Source organism: Bombyx mori, chromosome 5, assembly GCF_030269925.1.
Source record: "Bombyx mori chromosome 5, ASM3026992v2".
In the NCBI taxonomy this organism is placed as follows: Eukaryota; Metazoa; Arthropoda; class Insecta; order Lepidoptera; family Bombycidae; genus Bombyx; species Bombyx mori.
In genome coordinates, this window is record NC_085111.1 from 16,513,914 (window position 1) to 16,535,278 (window position 21,365).

At 37.6% G+C, this 21,365-nt stretch overlaps 1 protein-coding gene across 3 annotated transcripts in view; it reads left to right on the forward strand.

Moving 5' to 3' along the window:
- The window catches only part of LOC101746375 (cell adhesion molecule Dscam2), a 188,584-nt gene that overhangs the window by 68,655 nt on the left and 98,564 nt on the right, over positions 1 to 21,365 (forward strand). For all 3 annotated transcript variants that reach the window (XR_002430208.3, XM_012688428.4, XM_038011129.2), the window contains exon 4: positions 11,097 to 11,239. Coding sequence is in view for 2 of the 3 variants with exons in the window: in XM_012688428.4 (XP_012543882.3) it covers positions 11,097 to 11,239 (143 nt within the window). In the remaining variant the exon portion in view is untranslated. The remainder of the gene's footprint in view (positions 1 to 11,096; positions 11,240 to 21,365) is intronic.

Consider the following 21,365-nt stretch of genomic DNA (forward strand, 5'->3'; position numbering starts at 1 on the left):
CATATTTAATCTAGTAGTTTCTTGTCTATGATTTGCGAAAATATTATATCAAAGGATTTTTTATGTATATTTTCACGGGGGGCAGCATACGGCAAATATGATATCGACATCAGAATATCCTATTAAAGTTGACATGCTTTCCACAGATGTTTTCATATTTATCAATAATAAATAAATGTTATTATAACAAGCCAGTAGGACTGATGTAAAAAGGCAATTTGGTAAAAATATGTCATTGAAGTTAGAACTGGGTGTACTAATATCCTTTGCAATATTGAACCGTTTCCCTCGGGAAATAATCTTACAGTTACGAATTCAATGACGACACGATATGTTAAGGGAACAAGGTGCTTCAAGAAAATTCTAAAAGGATAAAATATTATTTTATTCTACACGAACGTTTTTGGTAATATTCGTGGTACATATAATCTGCTGTTACTATCTGAAACTTGTAGCCTCGTAACTGGTTTAATTATCTCGCCTATATTTAATTTACATATTACATAAAAACGTGAAAGTATGTATGTTTATCGTAGACTAACACGCAACAATGACGGAACAGATTTTGTTGAAAATTTCAAGCTAGATTGAAAACTTTTATTAATTCATAGGGTTTTATTTACCTTGGTAAATTACCTGATGTTTTACATATCAATAGAGCTATAAAAGGACTGGTAGTTTATGGAAAAGAGAGTGAAATAAGCAACTTTTTATCCCGAGAAAATGCAACGCATTTCATAATATTCAAATTACAAATGAAGCGCAGGTAAAAAACTCACGTCTCATTGTATACAGATAAACTTTATATGACACGGTAGATATGTTTTTACAAAGTCCCATGTTATGCAAAACCGTGTTATATGACACTTTTTTTTTCTACCTATTCTAGTAACCTAGAGGGGTTATTCTAGATTTACCGGGCTTATAAGTGAGCTCACGGGCCCCAAACTGGGAGTGTTGCTAGCACTGGCCCTAGCAAGAGCAGTACTTTGCAGAATCTACCACTGGATGGCGACCCCCTGAAAAGATCTGGCGAGAAACTCAGTGGGCTGTGTCTATGAGTTAATATGACACTAGAAGCCAGTACAAAATGAAAAGTATTTTTTCTGAATGAAACATCACAACTATGCCTGTATCAATTTTTTTACCTAACATAAAAAATAAGCAATAAAATTTCGGTTATTACCATATATTGTGTGTTCACAGTACATAATGTAATTCTAAATGATGATAAACAAAAAGTTCTAGAAGTATCGAGCGAAGAGAGTTTCAGGGAATTTTTCTTTTCGTGTTAGAGTGTAACCGGGTTATGGGAGCGTTACCTGTGTGTAAATAATCAATTAATGCTTGTTCCGCATTCAAGGCCTCTGCTAAAATTTTTACCTACGTCAGCAGTTACGAATACACAGAGACTCGATCCGAGAACAAGATACCGAAAGCCAATTAACTTGAACAAAGATACACCGGTCGGGCACCGAAATCGGAACCCTCTTAGTAGTCAGAATCGCTATATATTTTCTTCTACCTATGCTGATAGCCTTGAGAAGCTATTTTAGCTTCACCCTAACATGTAGGTGAGCTCACGGGGCTCAAACCGGAAGTGTTGCTAACACTGGCCCTAGCAAGAGCAGTGCTTCGCAGAATCTACTACCGGAGCTAACTATCACTGTAGCTACAAATGCACATCACCTATTATTTATACACTTATTTTTTAACTTCGCTTTTTCTTCCGGTGCGGAAAATAATTGTCTCGTTAATTTAAACATGGAACGTCGTTTTACGTCCATTAATGTACAAATATTCATTGCTAGGGCGACAATATCCATCTATAATGCAAAGATTAATTTTAATTTTATTATTGCACTGGATGGATCGATAAACTTACGATTTACCTAGTATTTCATCGCTATCGGAATCTTTAAGTAGTGTAACGTGGATATTACCCACTTACCCGGCGATATCAGGTCTTCAACTATCATAATCCTAATCATCTTATCTTGCCTATTTCTGTCGTTAAGCAGTAATGCGTTTCGGTTTGAAGGGCGGGCATCCGTTGTGCTGTAAAAACTGAAACCTTAGAGGTAACCGCTTAATATCAGGTGGGCCGTGAGCACGTCCACCACCTAAGCAATAAAAATAAAATCGATTTATATTTCGAAACCAATTTAGGTTTTGAATGAAGACGGACTAGCTTACGGCCGTAATAGCTTGAATCTGGGCGTATTTCTGTCGCCCAAGAATTATACGCTTCAGTTTGAAAAGTGAAAACACCGTTATATAATACAATAGAGACTTTGATAGAGAACTCGCCCAAAGTAATTGTGTTTTTTTGTTATTGCAACTAAAGTTATTCTGTTTTTTTTTTTGGTGGACAAGCTGACGGTCCGTTTAGATCACTTAGTGGTGGTTCCTGGAGCTCTTAGACATCAACAACATAAATATGTTGTTGATGTCTAAGAGCTCCAGGAATTTTCGCTCCATACGTCTTGGGAAATTTGTTCTTAGCCTCATTTTTACAGTACAACGGCTGTCCCACCTTCAATCCGAAACGCATAGCGGCAGAGGTGTACGAGCCAACGCTAGTGGCTTTATCTTCCATCTCCTAATTCTGCCTATTACGAATGTCGTCATTCACCTCTTGGTCTATACGGTTCTAATAAAAACATCCTAATATTAAAATCGGTATTCGGAAACAGCTGTAGTAACTAAGTGTAAGTGTCTTGGAAGTATGTATTAGTACTTTTGAACATAAACCTTTACAAATAGAATATGTATATTATATATAACAAAAATATATGTTTTATACTATATCACAACATTGTTTCCTTATCTATACTTTAATATTATAAAATTGGAAGAGTTTGTTTGTTTGAACGCGCTAATCCCAGGAACTACTTGTCCGATTTGAAAAACTCTTTCAGTGTTAGATAGCCCATTTATTGAGGAAGGCTATAGGCTACATAACATCACGCTAAGACCAATACATGCGGAGCATCAATAAAGAAAGTTAAGGTTGGCTCACTATAACTTTTATTATGTTTGTAGGAATATACGACAAAGAGAAGATCTTCCACCGAGCAGGTGTTATTGCTCGGTAGACCGACGGTCCAAATGTTGTTGTTCGGAACTTGTATATATGCGCTTTATCTTGAAAATGTCGTAAGCGAGATTCAGGCATCTGTCAATTATCTTGCGTTGTATGATGGCTACCCGCCACATGTTAACCAAATTATTCTAAAATAAAGCATTATTTGTGAACTATTCCACGCGGACGAAGTCGCGGGCAAAAGGTAGTTAGAATTATAAATTTAGTCGCAAAAGTAATAATTATAGCATCTGTATACAAAAATCATTAAACATTCAATATGCACTAACGTTAAGATGGAAAAGGAATAACTAAAGAAAAATTGTATAATTGCTGATGCTCTCTGAAGTCTCACCTGCAAAATAAAATCATATTAGAACTATCCTTTTAAATAAAGAATTCATGGCGACATTAGCGCGCATCATTACCGGTTGGGAGCCGGGAAACTGCAAAAGGAAGTCCTTTGACATCGGGAACGGCTCTTGTAAATAAAAAATATACTTTTAATGTCTCATAGCGAGAACTTTGTTGGAGCTCTGAGGATCCTGGAGCACTTTAATGCTGTTTGCTTTACTAATTATGAGTACGACGTTTGGTTTGTGTGTTCTCTTGCATTGAATTTTCTCTAACTAAAATGCTCTCTAACGTGAAAATTTCAGGGCTCTGGTGTTTAATGCATTAATGTTTGGCAAAAGGTTATAGACTTTTAAAATCAATATACAAGAAGTTATAGACACAGCACAGCGAATTAGTAAGCTGAAGCGGTAATTGGCTGGCCATATTAGCCGGACACAACCGATAACCGTTGGGGTAAACGCGTTCTTGAGTGGAGACCGCGAATTGGAAAACGCAGTGCAGGACGCCCTCAGGCTCGGTGGAGTGATGCTCTGTGCAGGGTGGCTGGCAGGAGCTGGATGAGAGAAACCAAGAATCATGCTCAGTGGTGAACAATTGGAGAGGCCTATGTCCAGCAGTGGACTGCTATAGATTGATGATGATGAAAATCAATATACACTTTATTGGTGAGAATTTTTCTCTTTTTTTTTTTTCCACAGGATAAAATCGCCGGATCCCCACCCGCGCGGCAGGTGGGGTATGTGGGAGTTGAACCTCACTAAAAACTCCTGCCGCTCACAACCGGCGCCCTACCTCGGACCGGGCCAGAGCCCAGTCGGGGCTATTGAAACGGCGGGACAGGGTTGACGCAGAGCACATTACATTAATCCCACCGTCCCACGGACACCGGACCGGTGGCCGCCAGCGACACGAACACCGGTTCCCTCGTTCAGCGGGCTGAGAGCCCGCTTTGATGGCGCCGCGTTACACCTTCCCCCAGAGCGGTCGGGGGAACGCGGTCTACCATCACCCGGCTTCCTATTGCGGGTGAGCGTGCAAAGCACGCCACCCCACGTCTGGGTCTCTCCCCGCACAAAACGGGTGGGACCCCTAGCTCTTAGGGGGCCAGGTCACGGATACGACCCCGGTCCCGACCCCCTGCTCGGCGGCGGCGGGTTTCTGCGTAGTGAGGAGAGCTTTCCCTCACTCGCCCCGCCGCCTCCTTCTGCGAGATGGTGCACTCGCAGAAGTCGAGCATAGCCTTCCATGACTCATCGCTGCCAAGCATCGACGCCACGACGCCAGGCAGCGACAAGTCAGGTCCTATCTTTGCGACCAGGACACGGCGCTGCACCTCCCAAGCGGGGCAGACAGCGAGCGTATACTCCGCCGTGTCCAGGTCGTGTCCACAATGGTACACCTCGTCGTCGGCTCAGCCCCTATCCGGCGCAGGTACTTCCCGAAGCATCCGTGCCCGGTCAGCACCTGCACCAGACGAAAGGTGAGACGTCCTTCGCCACGATTCACCCAGTCATCAAAGACCGGGTAAACCGCCTCGACGGTCCGTAGCCCCCACGTGGGGTTGGCCAATTGCCTCGAGAGAATTTTTCTCTTACCTAATCTTTGGTACCTTAAGAGGCTATACAAACGTACAGTAGGTGAGCTCTGATGGCTCAACTTGACAGATCTTGTTAAGACTAGCCCTGTAAAGAACAATGCTTCACTGAATCTACCAAAGGATCGGAATCAAGATCCACTGAGGAGATCTGGTGAGAAACTCAGTAGGCCGTGCCTCATTGTTAGGTTGCACGTCGACAGCATTCGACGAGTTCGACGAGAACGGTGCTTGGAGTACCTAATAGGACTGGGAGTGGATGGAGAGGATCCCTTAGGGAGGGGTAGGTAATACAGAAAAATACAGTTCTAATACCCATACCGACGGATAATGATTAGGTACAGTCGGTGACCACCATGACAATTATTATCGCCTTGTATTGCTGCAAATGTACAGAGCTTACAGCTTACCTTGTAATTAATGGTTACTAAAATCTATAGACATCACAAAATGCTAACCGTTGGACATGCTGGTATTAAATTCGGAGAATGCTGAATGCCCTAATAATATAGCATAATACGAAACTCCCATTGTATAGATTATTTCAAATACAATCAAAGACACCCATGATAAGCTTCCAAGCCGATCATTCACAGGGATAAAATATTAAAATTGACATTCCTCTCAAATTCCCTCCCTAAAGACACCCTCTCAAACAACACGTCCCTTATTACATTTACCTTAATATAACTCTGTTCACCCTGAAATTATTCAATTTACCCCCTTATTATTCGATTCGTTTTCACCTACCAATCTCTGTAGGGGATGCGACGGATTTTAATTCCGTTTTCAAATGAGATTATTATATTTGAATTATGATTCTATTAATTCAAAAACCACTTTCGCGATGAAACAATAACGTCATAAAATAAAAATCAAATCCGAAAATTTTCATTTTTTCGTAAATACTGGTAGTAGTAGTATCATGCGAGCTTGATTTATTTATTTATTTATTCATATGCGGATATCTTAAGGTAGCAGCTCCACCTCTCAATGGATGACATCTAGTAATCCCATACATATGACAACATGAGGTGAACATCTTGTATAGCTTATAATGTTTGTCCGAATCTTCAAGCGGAAATGCGCCGCGGCAGAAATAGGTAGAATTATAGTTAACGTTTGTCCGAATCTTCAAATGGAAAAGATTTATTCCGCCACGGTAGAAATAGGTAGAATTATAGTACCTACCATGCAAACTTAAAATAAACCCTATCGCCAGTATACAAGTCTTGTTTTTGATAACATCATCGTCACTATGCTGGTCACGTAAAGAGCTATGAAGTGATTAGAAATGACCAAAATCTAGAGCAGGTGAAAAATATTCAACATAGAAAAGATCTTGATTCAGAGATTATACAGATTTCACTAACGCAAGAGCGTGTTGTGAATTTGTGCGAATTGGTCCGGTTTGGCTTATTTCAGCAAACCAATTTATACCATAATTTCAATGCAACTGAGACTTTATTGGTTTATTTCAGGTAATGATACAATTTACGTTATGATATTACATAAAAGTCACATGAGAAAACTAATAAAGTGTGTTTTTTTTTTTATAATAATAAAATGGAAATCATAGAAACAGAAACGAATGAATGAAACGAAACATAAAAAGAAGAAACAGACATAGTCCATACCATAACTCATACCAAAGCCTAACGCAGAATAATGAGAGATTGCATGCTGTACTGACAGTAGACACGAGGTCGTCTACTTATCTTTATTAGCAGAGTAAAGGCTGGTGGTAAAAGGTGGTTAAAGCCGTGAGCTCTGAAGTCCCATATGATGCAAATACCTGGAGCTCATCGATACCTCCCATTGAATGAGGGCCTCACTAATATTACAGAAACTAAAAAAACAGTCACATAAAACTTAAAAGTCGCATTATACGATTGATGCAAAATTTCTCAAGACTTCATAATTATTTTAATAAACTGTATAATCTTAGAACTTTCTTGAAGATTTAAACCGATAATTCAATTTCGAATGCCTGTTTCTCTTTCCTCGAATCCGATTTATAAAGAATGAACAGTGGAGAGGATTATATTGTATTCTTCTTCCGCCGGCGCAGAAGTTATTAAGGCAATTACGGGACCGTACTAGGCTTCGTATTTCACATTAAAAAGTTGTATTAAAATTAAAAGTTTGTTGTGCTAAAAACTGTTATACGCCGGAATTTTTGTGTGCGGTTTTTATAGGGTACGAGAATTTGATAATGTTTTTCTGGTTCATTTCATTCCATTATATCTGAATTTTGATTTTGCTGCAGAAGCAATGAAGCCTGACTGACGTTCTCGATATAAATTATTTAGTATTGTATTTTTTACTACCATTTTATTGTTATTTTTGACATTTGGATTACTTGACTCTGATGATAATAAAAAAGGATAAAATGTCGCAACCAACACGTGATATGGGAGACCCACTGAGTTTCTCGCCGGATCTACTCAGTGGGTCGCGTTCCCGATCCGGTGGTAGATTCTGCGAAGCACTGCTCTTGCTAGGACCAGTGTTAGCAACACCCCCGGTTTGAGCCTCGTGAGCTGTTGATTCATTAGGCATTATAATTTGACTGAGTAAACTAATTTGTTTTGTTTTTTTTTTTTTTATTGCTTAGATGGATGGACGAGCTCACAGCCCACCTGGTGTTAAGTGGTTACTGGAGCCCATAGACATCTACAACGTAAATGCGCCACCCACCTCAAGATATAAGTTCTAAGGTCTCAGTATAGTTACAACGGCTACCCCACCCTTCGAACCGAAACGCATTACTGCTTCACGGCGGAAATAGGCGGGGTAGTGGTACCTACCCGTGCGGACTCACAAGAGGTCCTACCAGTGAGAACGACATTACCCAACGACGTCCGTTATAAGAAGACTAAGCATTATAAGCCTGCTTTGCTGTCTCTATATCGACGCTTGAAAGGCAAACGTGACTAAGCGACAATAACTGCTTTGTACATAAATGATAGGCAATAACCACATTCGATGCGCAAAAAATATATATTTCTAGGTCTATTAAAATCATTTCAATCCAATACAGCTAGGTTTGTTAAAATAGTATTTTTTTCAGGTATTTCAACTTTAAATTAGTCTACTGTAAAGTTCACGAATTGTCGCTTAGTCACGTTTGCCTTTCAAGCGTCGATATATATATATATATTTAGGTAAAATTAGTTTTAATTATATCTAGGACTCGTGATATTCGAAGAAAATACTTTCTAAATTATAAAATTTTCTTGATTCCTTAATACTTTACTCAACATTATTAGATCATACTTCTAATAAACATTATTTAATTTCAGCAACGCAACCGAACTGTGTAATACTAATAGTGGGGTTAGGGTAAAAAATACAATTACCTGATGAAGTAAAAATAAATTACCGCCACCCTCAAATTTCAATCGCATTTTCGGATAATTTTGGTAGACGTCTAACAGAAGCTACTAAGCTAGTGTAATTTCAGCTCATCCTTGCTTTCCAAGAAAATGATTGAAGAAAAAAGTAATAATAGCCTTAACCTTTCAGTCGCGAAGCAATTATTATGCGATTTATTCGTTTGTATTACGATTGAATTGAAATAAACTTCCCGGCTTTTTTCTTGGTGAAAATCATCAAATTACGTAATTGATTAGGTTTATTCGGAGCTCTTTTCGATTTGCCAATGAGACGTCCGGGGGTGAACGTAGGCAATGAACACAAGGTAAAATTGAGTACGATTTAAAAAAATGTTGAAGTGAGTAATGTAAGAAAATTGCACGATTGAATTTTATTTCGTTAATATTTGAAAATGTTTTTTTTTTTATGAATGAGAGTTTACTGGTGGCCCTGAGGCCTTTCCAGTTTCACAGGTTGGCGAGCAAGGGCTCAGCCGGATGGGGAGGGATTTGCTAACAGCTACCCGAACGCCTCCAAGGGAGACCTAACAACTACTAAGAGTAGCTTAAAATATTGTTAAAACACCTACAAAAACATTGTTCCTTCTTAGTACTGTACCTCTTTTATTTAAGTTAATATAGTGAAAATACAATTAGTAGAAACATACTAAACACATTCAAGCTGAAATTGAATTAAATTAAATTTTGAATCAATTTTACTGAGTTTATCCCTAAGTAAAGGTTTGGGTTAACAATTCGACTCTAGCAGTTGAAGCTTCACCTTTATCAAGCTCATAAAAGTTTAAGGGTCAGCCCCGCTTTGATACGTCCTCTGGTAGCTATTTGTGTTCTTTAATAGTTTTCCTCGGAGGTTCTCCGAAAAGCTTTTTATCCATTTGACAGAGCAGAAAATGAGATTAGGAACTTAAATCAAGGTAACGATTGTGTTCTGTAATTAGAAAATGTTTGTATAATAAAAAAGCAATAGTGGTATCTTATTTTCTCTTTGCTTCCGCAGTAATGCGTTGAAGTAATGGCTTGAAGGGTAGGGCAGCCGTTGTACTGTAAAAACTGAGCCCTTAAAACGCATGTCTGGGGGTGTGTGACCGCATTTACCTCGTAGATTTCTATGGGCTCCGGTGACCACTTAACACCAGGTGGGTTGTGAAATGTGTGCGCATCCACCCAAGCAATTGAAAAATTGAAAAAAGCAATGGAAGCAATTGAAAAAAGTTAAGCACACGATGGACTGCCCACTCTTTCTAAAACGCAGACTTCAGAAAGTTTAGATACCTCCTCAACAGCTTTTGTACAGATTTGTATGTCGCATCGATTTCTAACTTGTCTATGCAGATAGATGTATTCACGTCGTCACGAACGGTAACTATATTTAATTAACCCAGGCAAAGTTATGGCAGAGTGATTAAAATTTATTGTCACAATACTATTTGTCACGTTTCAAATAGAGAGAGAGAGAGAGAGAGAGAGAGAGAGAGAGAGAGAAAATACACTTTATTGCACACCAAAACACAATTTACATTCAAAAACAATTAAAAAAAAACAGATACATTTGTACAATAGGCGGTCTTATCGTTATAAGCGAAAATTGAAATTCTGGAAAATATAAAAAAATATAGCAGGTATGTTGCGGTGTACTATAGATAATACATTATTATAGAAAATATATACATACAATAAACAAAATATATACCGTTTACATATAATATGAAATATATACCAAAATTTATATACCAATTATATACCAATATACATACTTACATACAATACATACATACATACATACTTACATACAAAAATACTTTACAGTTTCTGTGATCACGCAAAACTAAAACGTTATTCGACGTTGACATTTGAATTTTGTGTGAAATACATAGATAGGTTTCATACTTCAGTGGTGAAATACCGTCCTTTTTTTTTTAAATAAAAGATATTTTTAGACCTTTAGTACGTTTCGTTTCACACGGTACGAATAGTATTTTTAGGACTGGCAATTTCTTTGAGTTGAATTTACGTCTCCACAATAAATAAGGAAAACTGTAATGTATCTGTAAGGTCGGAAATCAATGTAATGACAACGGAAAACGCGACATAAAGCGTAGAAGTTTTGTGCTGGTTTTTTTTCTAGTTGCTTTTACTAAAAGTTTTTTACTGGTGAAAGGAAGTGTTGTGAGTCCGCATGGGTAGATACCACCACTCTGCCTATTTCTGCCGTGAAGCAGTAATACGTTTGCTTTGAAGGGTGGGGCAGCCGCTGTAACTGTACTGAGACCTTAGAACTCATATCTCAAGGTAAAAAAAAATGTGTGGTGTCGTGGAACACCGGATAGAAACGAAGTTCCTTATTATAAAAATATTAATTTTAAGTTCTATTCGAGGCATAAAGAAAATATATACATACATACATGTTTTATTATGATTTTTTTATTGATAAAAAAAAACTACTTTACAAAGTTATCAACTTTATTTTAAAAAATATATAATAAAAAAATATGTTATTTTTTGTAAGTTATTACAAAGTTAAGTCGTACACTGTGTGCATTATTAATAAAAATCTTACGTTACGGACGTTTTTTCCCGGTTAGGGTACCCCTCCGCATCGTGCCATTAGGAACTTCGTTCCAAAAAGAAATAAATTTTAATTAAGATTCAAATTTGTTCACAGGCAATTCCTCGACAATGGAACGTTGGTTTTCCTGCCGTTCGCAGCAGTGAACTACAGGCAGGACGTGCACGCGACGGTGTACAGGTGCAGGGCTCACAACACGCACGGCACGATCATTTCACGGGATATGAGGACACAGGCTGGTGAGTACTTATGACTATAACAAAAACTGTTAACTTTTCTCAACGTTTTTCAACTTTTTAACGTTTCTCATTTCTCCTGTAGATGGCAGTAACATATTAACAATCCTATATTTTATTTTTAACTAGCGACTCGCCCTCGCTTCGCTTCGGAAACTGTAATTTATTATTGATTTCTCCACTATTTAATCGATATTATTATACATATAAACCTTCCTCTTCAATCATTCTATCTATTAAAAAAACCGCATTAAAATCCGTTGCGTAGTTTTAAAGATTTAAGCATACATAGGGACAGACAGATATAGGGACAGAGAAAGCGACTTTGTTTTATACTATGTAGCGATTAAGGATTTTGTAAATTTTCAGAAACCACAAATTGATAAAATTTTATTAATTTGTCTATAAACAAATAAATACTGGTATGGTTTATTAATTTTTTATTTTCTGTGTTTAGTTAAACAATAATTAGTTGCCTTAACTTTGACAACATATAAGTTTAGGGGCATCCGCTACGAGATGTCGCTAGTTTCGATACAATTTTTTTTTTCTTAAAGTATCGCAGTCTCAGGGCCCTGCCCTAGTGGACGTATCGTTGAGGGCGCATTTCGACCCACCGCCGCTTTGAAGGTTCATAATTTTACGTTGATAGAAATGATTTTGTCTCTGTTAAAAAATGTCTCGCATTGTAGCCAATTTAGTTTTCTTTCATTACTTAGACGTGTGAACAATCTACCACCCGCTTTGAAACGTGAATTTTAAGTTTCAGTTCTATAGTACAAGAGCTGCCGGAACTGAACTGAATATTATGAATATTTTAGATATTAGCATCAACGCCATGGCCTGAACACTGCCTGCCTTGAGACTTTAGTTCGAAGTCTTATTTGAACTGGAATCCATCTCCGTTCTTGATACTCCTACAGACTATGGCTCACATATCTTACAACCTGAATTAAAAATTTAATTAGGGCAAGAACCGGAGAAATTAGGCTGGAAAATATGATATCATATTTCCACTGAAGCGTGAACCGGGGAGTAGCCGATTCATTGCGCACCCTAAAAGCGTAAAATTTTATTTTACTTACTATTGAATTTTCCGTCTTACATTGTATCCTGACCGTCACACATTTACTGAAAGATACAATAATTAACAACACTCTTCAGTGCTACGTTGTAGTCGATTTTCGTAGGTAGGCTACGTCGTAGATGATATTCGTAGCTCCGTAGCTTCTCTTACCGGATTCAGTAATTGCATTTTCCGCAGTTAATTTGCTAATATTTACTCCATTCTCACGTTCTAAGGCGTTTGTTTCTTGGGTAATATTACTTTTACGATTACTGGGAACTTTATCCCCTGCCTTGTCCGTTTTATGAAAAAGCCATTTTGTTATTGATATTCTTAAAATACCGTGCGATATGGTACAGGTTTTGATCTAAAAGTAATCCGAGCCTAAAATATATGTTTGAATTATATTTAAAATGTCTGCCCCTTTACAGAAATAATAATTCACTAGACAACGAGCAATAATTGAAAAGTTTTAAGCTAATGTATATATTTGAATAAAGCTAACGTAATTTCTAGACAAAATGTCAAACATATTTAATTGAAGAGACTGAAAATTATAGGTTATTTTTCAATAAAAATCATATTTCTCTAATCAACTATTTATTTCTTCGAAACGGTTTTTCAATCATAGATAGTAAAAAAAGTGGTTAATGTCGTTAGATTTAAAATGATAAGACATGATCAATAGAATTTAAATCTATATGAATCAAATTTTCAGCAGCATCATGCAGGCGGGTACCAATTTTTCTAATGAAAAACATACTTAACAAATGTTCATGATCGGCTTCCACGGTGAAGGAATAACATCGTGTAATAAAAATGAAACCCGCAAAATTTTAATTTGCGTAATTACTGGTGGTAGGACGTCATGTAAGTCCGCACGGGTAGGTACCACCACCCTGCCTATTTCTGCCGTGAAGCAGTAATGCGTTTCGGTTTGAAGGGTGGGACAGCCGTTTTAACTATACCGAGACCTTAGAACTTATATCTCAAGGTGGGTGGCGCATTTGCGTTGTAAATGTCTATGGACTCCAGTAACCACTTAACACCAGGTGGGCTGTGAGCAAGCCCACCCACATAAGCAATAAAAAAAATTTTATTGACGAACTATCTCAGACTTAAGTAGTTCTTTAAATCTTCGGCTTCAAAAAACATTATATTTGCCTTTAATAAGAAATTTGTGATATAACCATCGAGACCCACCTAGTTACTCTTAATCTCTTCCAGCGTAAAATTGATCTTGACACGAGAAAAGATTCTAAAAGTATCATTCGTCGGCAGTCCTTAACAATCTCGAATCACATTTATATACTAAGTTAAACCGACGTTTCTTGCTCATTGAGATAAAAACTTTTTTTTATCTGTCCGCTCTTCACGCTTCGTTAGGCAATTGAATACGCGAGAGGAAATGCAGCTAACTGATATCGAGGAATAGTTTTGATGCTTCCATTCAAGTTCGTTACGTATTCAAAAGTTCTTTCATTTGAAATTATAAGTATCTTGCATAGGAATGTTCTCGAAGGATGTGATGGTTTGAAAAGTATCGCTGTCGTTTTAATATTCACTCTAAAATATTTTCCTTTATTTGACTTTGCATGGTGGTAGGACCTCTTGTGAGTCCGCGGGTAGGTACCACCGCCCTGCCTATTTCTGCCGTGAAGCAGTAATGCGTTTCGGTTTGAAGAGTGGGGCAGCCGTTGTAACTATACTGAGATCTTAGAACTTATATCTCAAGGTGGGTGGCGCATTTACGTTGTAGATGTCCATGGGCTCCAGTAACCACTTAACACCATGTGGGCTGTGAGCTCTTCCACCTACCTAAGCTAAAAAAAAAAACTTTGTGTTTTAGTCCAGGAATAAAATATACACCTACTTTCAAACCTCTTTATTCAGTCCTTTATTGTGTAGCGTGTGATGTGATGTGTACTATGTAAAAGCTTGTAATGTCGGCTTCTTCGAACCACCAGCCACTGCTTCCATAACATCATCATTACTTATCTTATGACCTCCGCACGGTGGCCGGCAAGAAGTGGATGAGGAGAGCCGCAGACCGGGCTCCGTGGTGTGGATTGGGAGAGGCCTATGTCCAGCAGTGGACGACTGTGGGCTGTTAATGATGATGATGATGACTTATCTTTTCCACCCTTTCCCCTAGTATATTTTAAGCCATATACCACCAGGCCTTTTTATGCTGCGAATATATTTTCTGACCCGTAAGCTCATTCGCACGTCGAGAGCAATAAAAATTAATCGAAAAACGAAAGGTAAGATGACCTTTAATCCACTGGCATATTACAAGTGAGGCCGTGACATCCCTATCGCAGTAAAGGACTAAAACATGTAAAATCTAGGGGTGTCGTGATTTAAGTATATTTTCTATTTTATATAATGAATCATAGAAGTCGGTAAGTCATCCTATTAAGGCAACACAAAAACATTTATTTGCGGCTCTCGCAGAATTTCTCGTCATATTTCAACCACATATATAACGTATTTCTTAATTTGTTCCATAAACGCACCATTTCGGCCACTTTCGTAACTAAATTACACCTGTTTATCGTTCAGTATGACAGTTACCGTCCACTCGGGACCTATTTGTTTGACGCGAGACTTTTAGAATGTAACGTAGAAGTGTAGGGGAATTTTATTTGTTTGTTTGGATGTTCCGTATTATCTAAATATTTAGCGTTTAACACATTTATAATCATTAAAATGATATGCTATTTAACTTTTCCTGATTATTAAAATATACGTTTTTTTTGTGAACACATGAATTTATTCATCACCCACTTTACAATATGAGATTTCATTTTTTATGTTTTTTATTTTTTTATTTTTGTGTTGCCCTAGTACGCAGACGAGCGTGCGGCCCACCATCGCCAATGGACCTCAGCAATGCCAGGGGCAGAGCCAAGCCGCTGCTTACCTATTTTATTTCTATCTATCTTAATAGAATTGTTTAAGGATTGTCCCATTTTAAACCGGAACGCATTACACAAAAATACTTATATATTATTGATTGACTGACTCGATGGTGCAGTAGTTAGCGGCCCTGACTATTGCGCCGAGGGTCGTGGGTTCGATTCCCACATCAGGCAAACATTCGTGTGATGAACAGGTCTGTTTGCTCTTTGTCTGGGTGTTTATTATCTATGTATATATTAAAACATATATAAGTATGTTTATCAGTTTCCAGTAAACACAGCACCGGGGATCCTAAATTGGGGCCGGATGATCATGCGTGATTTGTTCCCAGTTATTGAATGATAAATAAATGAAATGAAAATTTGCCACGTACCATCCGTCTATGGAATGAGCTCCCCTCCACGGTGTTTCCCGAGCGCTATGACATGTCCTTTTTCAAACGAGGCTTGTGGAGAGTATTAAGCGGTAGGCAGCGGCTTGGCTCTGCCCCTGGCATTGCTGAAGTCCATGGGCGACGGTAACCACTCACCATCAGGTGGGCCGTATGCTCGTCTGCCTACAAGGGCAATAAAAAAAAATGAAAGAAAAGTGACAAAACACTTATTGGATAATTCAAAGCTAAACAAAAATACAGTTCATTTTGTTTAGTCACGGTCTTTTTTTAATTAGTCAATATTTAATTTCGTTCACTGCAAACGTAAAAGTCTGTAAAAGTGCGGATAATGAGTCGAAATTCATTCGTTTTCAGCTTTATTTATTCACAAACGTGCTGCTTCTCGCTAACATTTAGCTATTTATAAGGAAGGCTATTCGTGAAAAAGAAACAGGAATATACACAAAATGTCTTCCTTTTTTATTGCTCAGCTGGACGGACGAGCTCACAGACCACTTGATGCCAAGTGGCTACTGGAGCCCATAGACATCTACATGTAAATGCGCCACCCATCTTGAGATATAAGTTCTAAGGTCTCAGTATAGTTACAACGGCTGCCCCACCCTTCAAACCGAAACGCATTACTGCTTCACCGCAGAAATAGCGGGACGGTGGTACCCACCCGTGCGGACTCACAAGAGGCCCTACTACTAGTAATTACGCAATATATAATTTTGCGGGTTTGATTTTTACTACACGATGTTATACCTTCACCGTGGAAGTCAATCGTGAACATTTGTTGAGTACGTGTTTCATTTTAAAAAATTGGTACTCGCCTGGGATTCGAACACCGGTGCATCGCTCAACACGAATGCACCGGACTTCTTATCCTTTAGGCCACGATGACTTCGTAAATAACATAATGTGCATTGTAAAATAAGTAGCCTATTGGCAATATTTAAATATTTAATTTCATCACGGGCTGGCTTGCCAACGTAACCTAATCCTAGCATAGCTTCACCTTACACTGTATATATTTAATTTAAGAAAAGGCTCGAACATCTTCAAGAATAAAGTAGTGTCTGAGCTCGTGGAAGACGCACAAAGGCTGTCAAGTGCTCTTCAAGTTGGGCACGTGGTCCCTAGAGCCGGGAGTTCTGTTACCGACGCCTCAAGTTTGCCCAAACAAATAGCTGTCTTGAGATTATTTTGTTTTCAGTCCCCAAAGGCACATCGATATTTCAAAGAATACAGTCCTTGAAAGAAAAAAAGAAGAAAAAAACGCTCAATTCGTTTAACCTTTGTAGCTGACTAATAGAATAATTCTTGTATTGAAGAGAGTTTTTTATTGAACAATCAACTGAGTAAATTTGAATACATTAAATCACAGAACACATTAAATAACACATTAATATTTTTACTTACTTACTAGCGACCCGCCCTCGCTTTGCTTCGGAAACATTAAAACACACATGAAACCAAAAAAATAAAAATAAAAAAAAAGAAAAAAAAAGTAGCCTATGTTCATCAGGGACAATGTCGGCTTCTAATGGAAAAAGAATTTTTCAAATCGGTCCAGTAGTTTCGGAGCCTATTCGAAACAAACAAACAAACAAATCTTTCCTCTTTATAATATTAGTATAGATTATAGTGATTATCTCTAAAGAAATTAGTAATAAATCCTATATATTTATTTAGCACTTAGCTTTTATCTATTAATCTCGCGAGTCTACGCTCAGGACAAATAATAAGTCAGCTTGTGGAAATTATGTTATATTTTATTTTTGATCCGACAATAACACATAATTTAATAAAAATTTTGAAATATGTAAATAAGGCGCCAAAGTCGTCTTTTTTTTAAAGGGATTTTTGACCTGGTAACTAAGACCTTTAAGTCATGTCTTATTTTAATTTATATTCTTATTTTTATGAAAAGTGATAATATAAAGTGAAATTAAATGAAATGAAGATAATTAATTTCAGACATTAATCAACTGGGATGAAATTAAATGAAATGAGATGATACGGGATGAAAAATAATCTCAGTAAAATGGTGGTCATTTACTGAGACTTTTTCAATTGGCCTTTTGGAGGATCCCGAGAAATTACGTCCGGGGCTTTGTTTCATTTTCCCACATTTGTGCACTTTCACAAATATTAAACAGTTAATAAACAACCGTTATTATACATTTAAGCCTGAAGAAACACTAAACAGACAAAATAAAACAAATCATACAACTTCACTCCTCGCGTTCCCGCCAAAAAGTCAGTGAGTGAAAAATGCACAGATAATATGAAAAATTAGCATATCTTTTCTGTGTATAATTGTCTTGATGATAGCGTATTAGAAAAAGTTTTTGTACAATTATAATCTTAGCTTTAGTATTACTTCAGTATTTTTTTATTTAATTCAAAACTATTTTTACGGCTCAATCTCTTGTTTTTCACTGTCATTCCATTATTTTCGACGCAACCGAAGAAAACGCTAAAGCAAATTAATAAAGACATTACACAGACTAAGCGCACGAAAACAAAAACGGAACAACATTATTTATTTATTAAATTGTACGAAGAGCGACAAATTAGCATAATAAACACACAGGGGTAGTATTGAGCTCTTCACAAATAACATTAGATCACACTCAAATTGATTTACAATTCAATAACGATTGATTTATGTTGTTTTCCACCCATTTATCTTGTGATTAATATTCTTTTTTTTTATTGCTTAGGTGAGTGGACGAGCTCACAGCCCACCTGGTGTTAAGTGGTTACTGGAGCCCATAGACATTCACAACGTAAATACGCCACCCACCTTGAGATACAAGTTCTAAGGTCTCAAGTATAGTTACAACGGCTGCCCCACCCTTCAAACCGAAACGCATTACTGCTTCAGGGCAGAAATAGGCAGGGTGGTGGTACCCACCCGCGCGGACTCACAAGAGGTCCTACCACCAGTGATTACGCAAATTATAGTTTTGCGGGTTTGATTTTTATTACACGATGTTATTCTTTCACCGCGATAGTCAATCGTGAACATTAGTTGAGTACGTATTTCATTAGAAAAATTGGTACCCGCCTGAGATTCGAATACCGGTGCATCGCTCAACACGAATGCACTGGACTTCTTATTCGTTAGGCCACGACGACTACAAAACTTTATATACATATATACTTTATATAAATTATTTTTTCTACTTTCAATGTGTGCACAATAAATTTGCTTTATAGCTGTTTACAGACTCATACTTTTTTAATCAAAGATTTCACTGTAACCTTGATTAACGAATTGTAAGTGAGTTTATTCTCAATCAGTTTTACGAAAATTTTAAGTAAATACCGTAAACTATTAGAAATGTAGGAAATTACTGTAAATTGAAAATGATAAACGCACGATTACACGTCGTAAAAGTATGTCCTTATATTATGTATCTGTTAAATACGAGGGATACGCGAGTGAAACACTTGCCTGCTATTAACACACTGTCCTATATTTGTTGAAATACCCCGGATGCGTAGGCACACGCAGGGACGTCTTAAACTAAGATGGGGCCCTTGGGCACACAAGAATTTGAGGCCCTTTTGGAAAGTAAAAAAAGCGAATTATAATAACATTTTTTTACTGAGTATGAGACCATTTATTATAGGTAATCAAATACAGTATGATATAATATGTCATTAATGATATTAGAATGCTGCTGGTTTTTTGGTTATGATTTCGATAACGGTTTCTTTCGGGATTTCTGTTGAGCAAAATCTTCTATTATAGGCATAGTATATGCCTTGTAAATACCTTCTGATTACTGATTTGTGAAAAAAGTGTAATGTGTAAAGACGGTATTGGGCACACGCACACATACTTAACAGTATCTATAAGTAGGGTAGATTTTTCTATCCATTAACAGATCTTTTGCCATATAAATAAGTATTTCTCCACAATTTAATTCTCAATCCATCTCAAATTACCAAAAGACCGATGTATGTTAGTCCGAGTTTCGGAATTTAAACATTTTAAATGTTAATTGATTGTAACGTTTTAAATCCTTTGTTATTTTTAAAGTCGTCGTATCCCTAAATGATAAAGCGCTTGATGTCGGTGAAACAAGTAATGCGACTATATCGGTCTTGAAATCCCACAAAATGATACAATTCTTTTATTTATTTATTTTTATTGCTTAGATGGATGAACGAGCTCATAGCTCACCTGGTGTTAAGTGGTTACTGAAGCCCATAGACATCTACGATATCAATGCGCCACCCACCTTGAGATATAAGTTTTAAGGTTTCAGTAATGTTACAACGGCTGCCCCGCCCTTCAAACCGAAACGCATTACTGCTTCACGGCAGAAATAGGCATGGTGGTGGTACCTACCCGTGCGGACTCACATGAGGTCCTACCACCAGTAAGGAAGATTTCTTAGTAAGAAGATGTTTCTGACACACGTTCGCAAATTTTCCAAACTTTACTGACTTATTTTGTGACATATAATACTATACCTTCTTCGTGAGGCTGTTCGTAAGCGTATTTCAAGATTTATTACTTAAAAAAGCTTTGAATTAAGAACACATTCGTGTTAAAACTAAAAATTTAAAAATGTATGGCGGCGATTTTAAATCCGGGTTGAATAACGACGGAATCCGATCGCATTGGTTCCGCCAATATCTCAATCTGGACAACCTTATTTGTCTAACTGCAGTAGCATTTACCGATTCGATTTATTAGCCGGTTTTGTATTAATTTGTCCGGTTTATTTTTGAACACAATTGTATGCAAATGTTAGTATTGAATATTAAAACTAAGCGTATAATAAAAAACTTTTTTCTCTGCATATTACAGGCAGAAATACATTGTCTGTGCCATATAAAATATTTCAATATGAATAGCCATCTATTATTATACATACACATAGGGCTTGTTTCAAAAGCTCTCGAAGCCAAACAGTTAATAATATACTTTACCCAACCATAAATATTTTACATTTGCAAATCTAAGTTGTATTTTAATATTTAGGGAATACACAACCTATCTATACATATAAATGAAATTGGAGTATCTGTTTGTAATATTGAAATAACCGCTTTTTACTACATGTCTATGAATATATATACGGTACATACACCAAAATAACATTTTTACAATTTTTTTTTGTCTGTCTGTCTGTCTGTTTGTTCCGATTAATCTCTGGACCGGCTGGACCGATTTTGACGGGACTTTCACTGATAGGTAGTTGATGATATAAGGAGTAACTTAGGCTACTTTTTTAGACTAGCTTCGCCCCGCGGCGTCACCCTCGGTGTGACAATAATCGCGGGACTCATCAATAATAAATTACAGTTTCCTAAGCGAAGAGAGGCGGGTCGCTAGTCTTGGAGTGCCGTCTTATTATCAGGATGGGTACCGGCGACGGCGAGCTTTTGGCGCGCACTGTGCGGTACCGTGGGTTTCGTGGAGTCGGAGTGGTGGGGCTCGATGGGGTTTAGTTGGTAGTCGGTTTTGCGGGGTAGCTTTTGCGTGGCTGACGCAGTGCAGTGCTTCGCGTGCCTTTCTCAAGGCGAAGTCTCCCGGCAGAAATTGGGAAAAGAGGAGGACCCCTGTCTTCTTCTTCTCCCTGTTCTTCTCTGGAGGCGCCAGAGTCCGACATAGTCCGGTCTTTTACCCCCCTCGATCGGGTATCCGTAAAAGGATTCCCCAGCGTTAAAAAAAAAGGGTCGCTAGTCTTAAATAAAAATCCTCAATGAATGCAGATGTGAGTGAAAAACCAGGG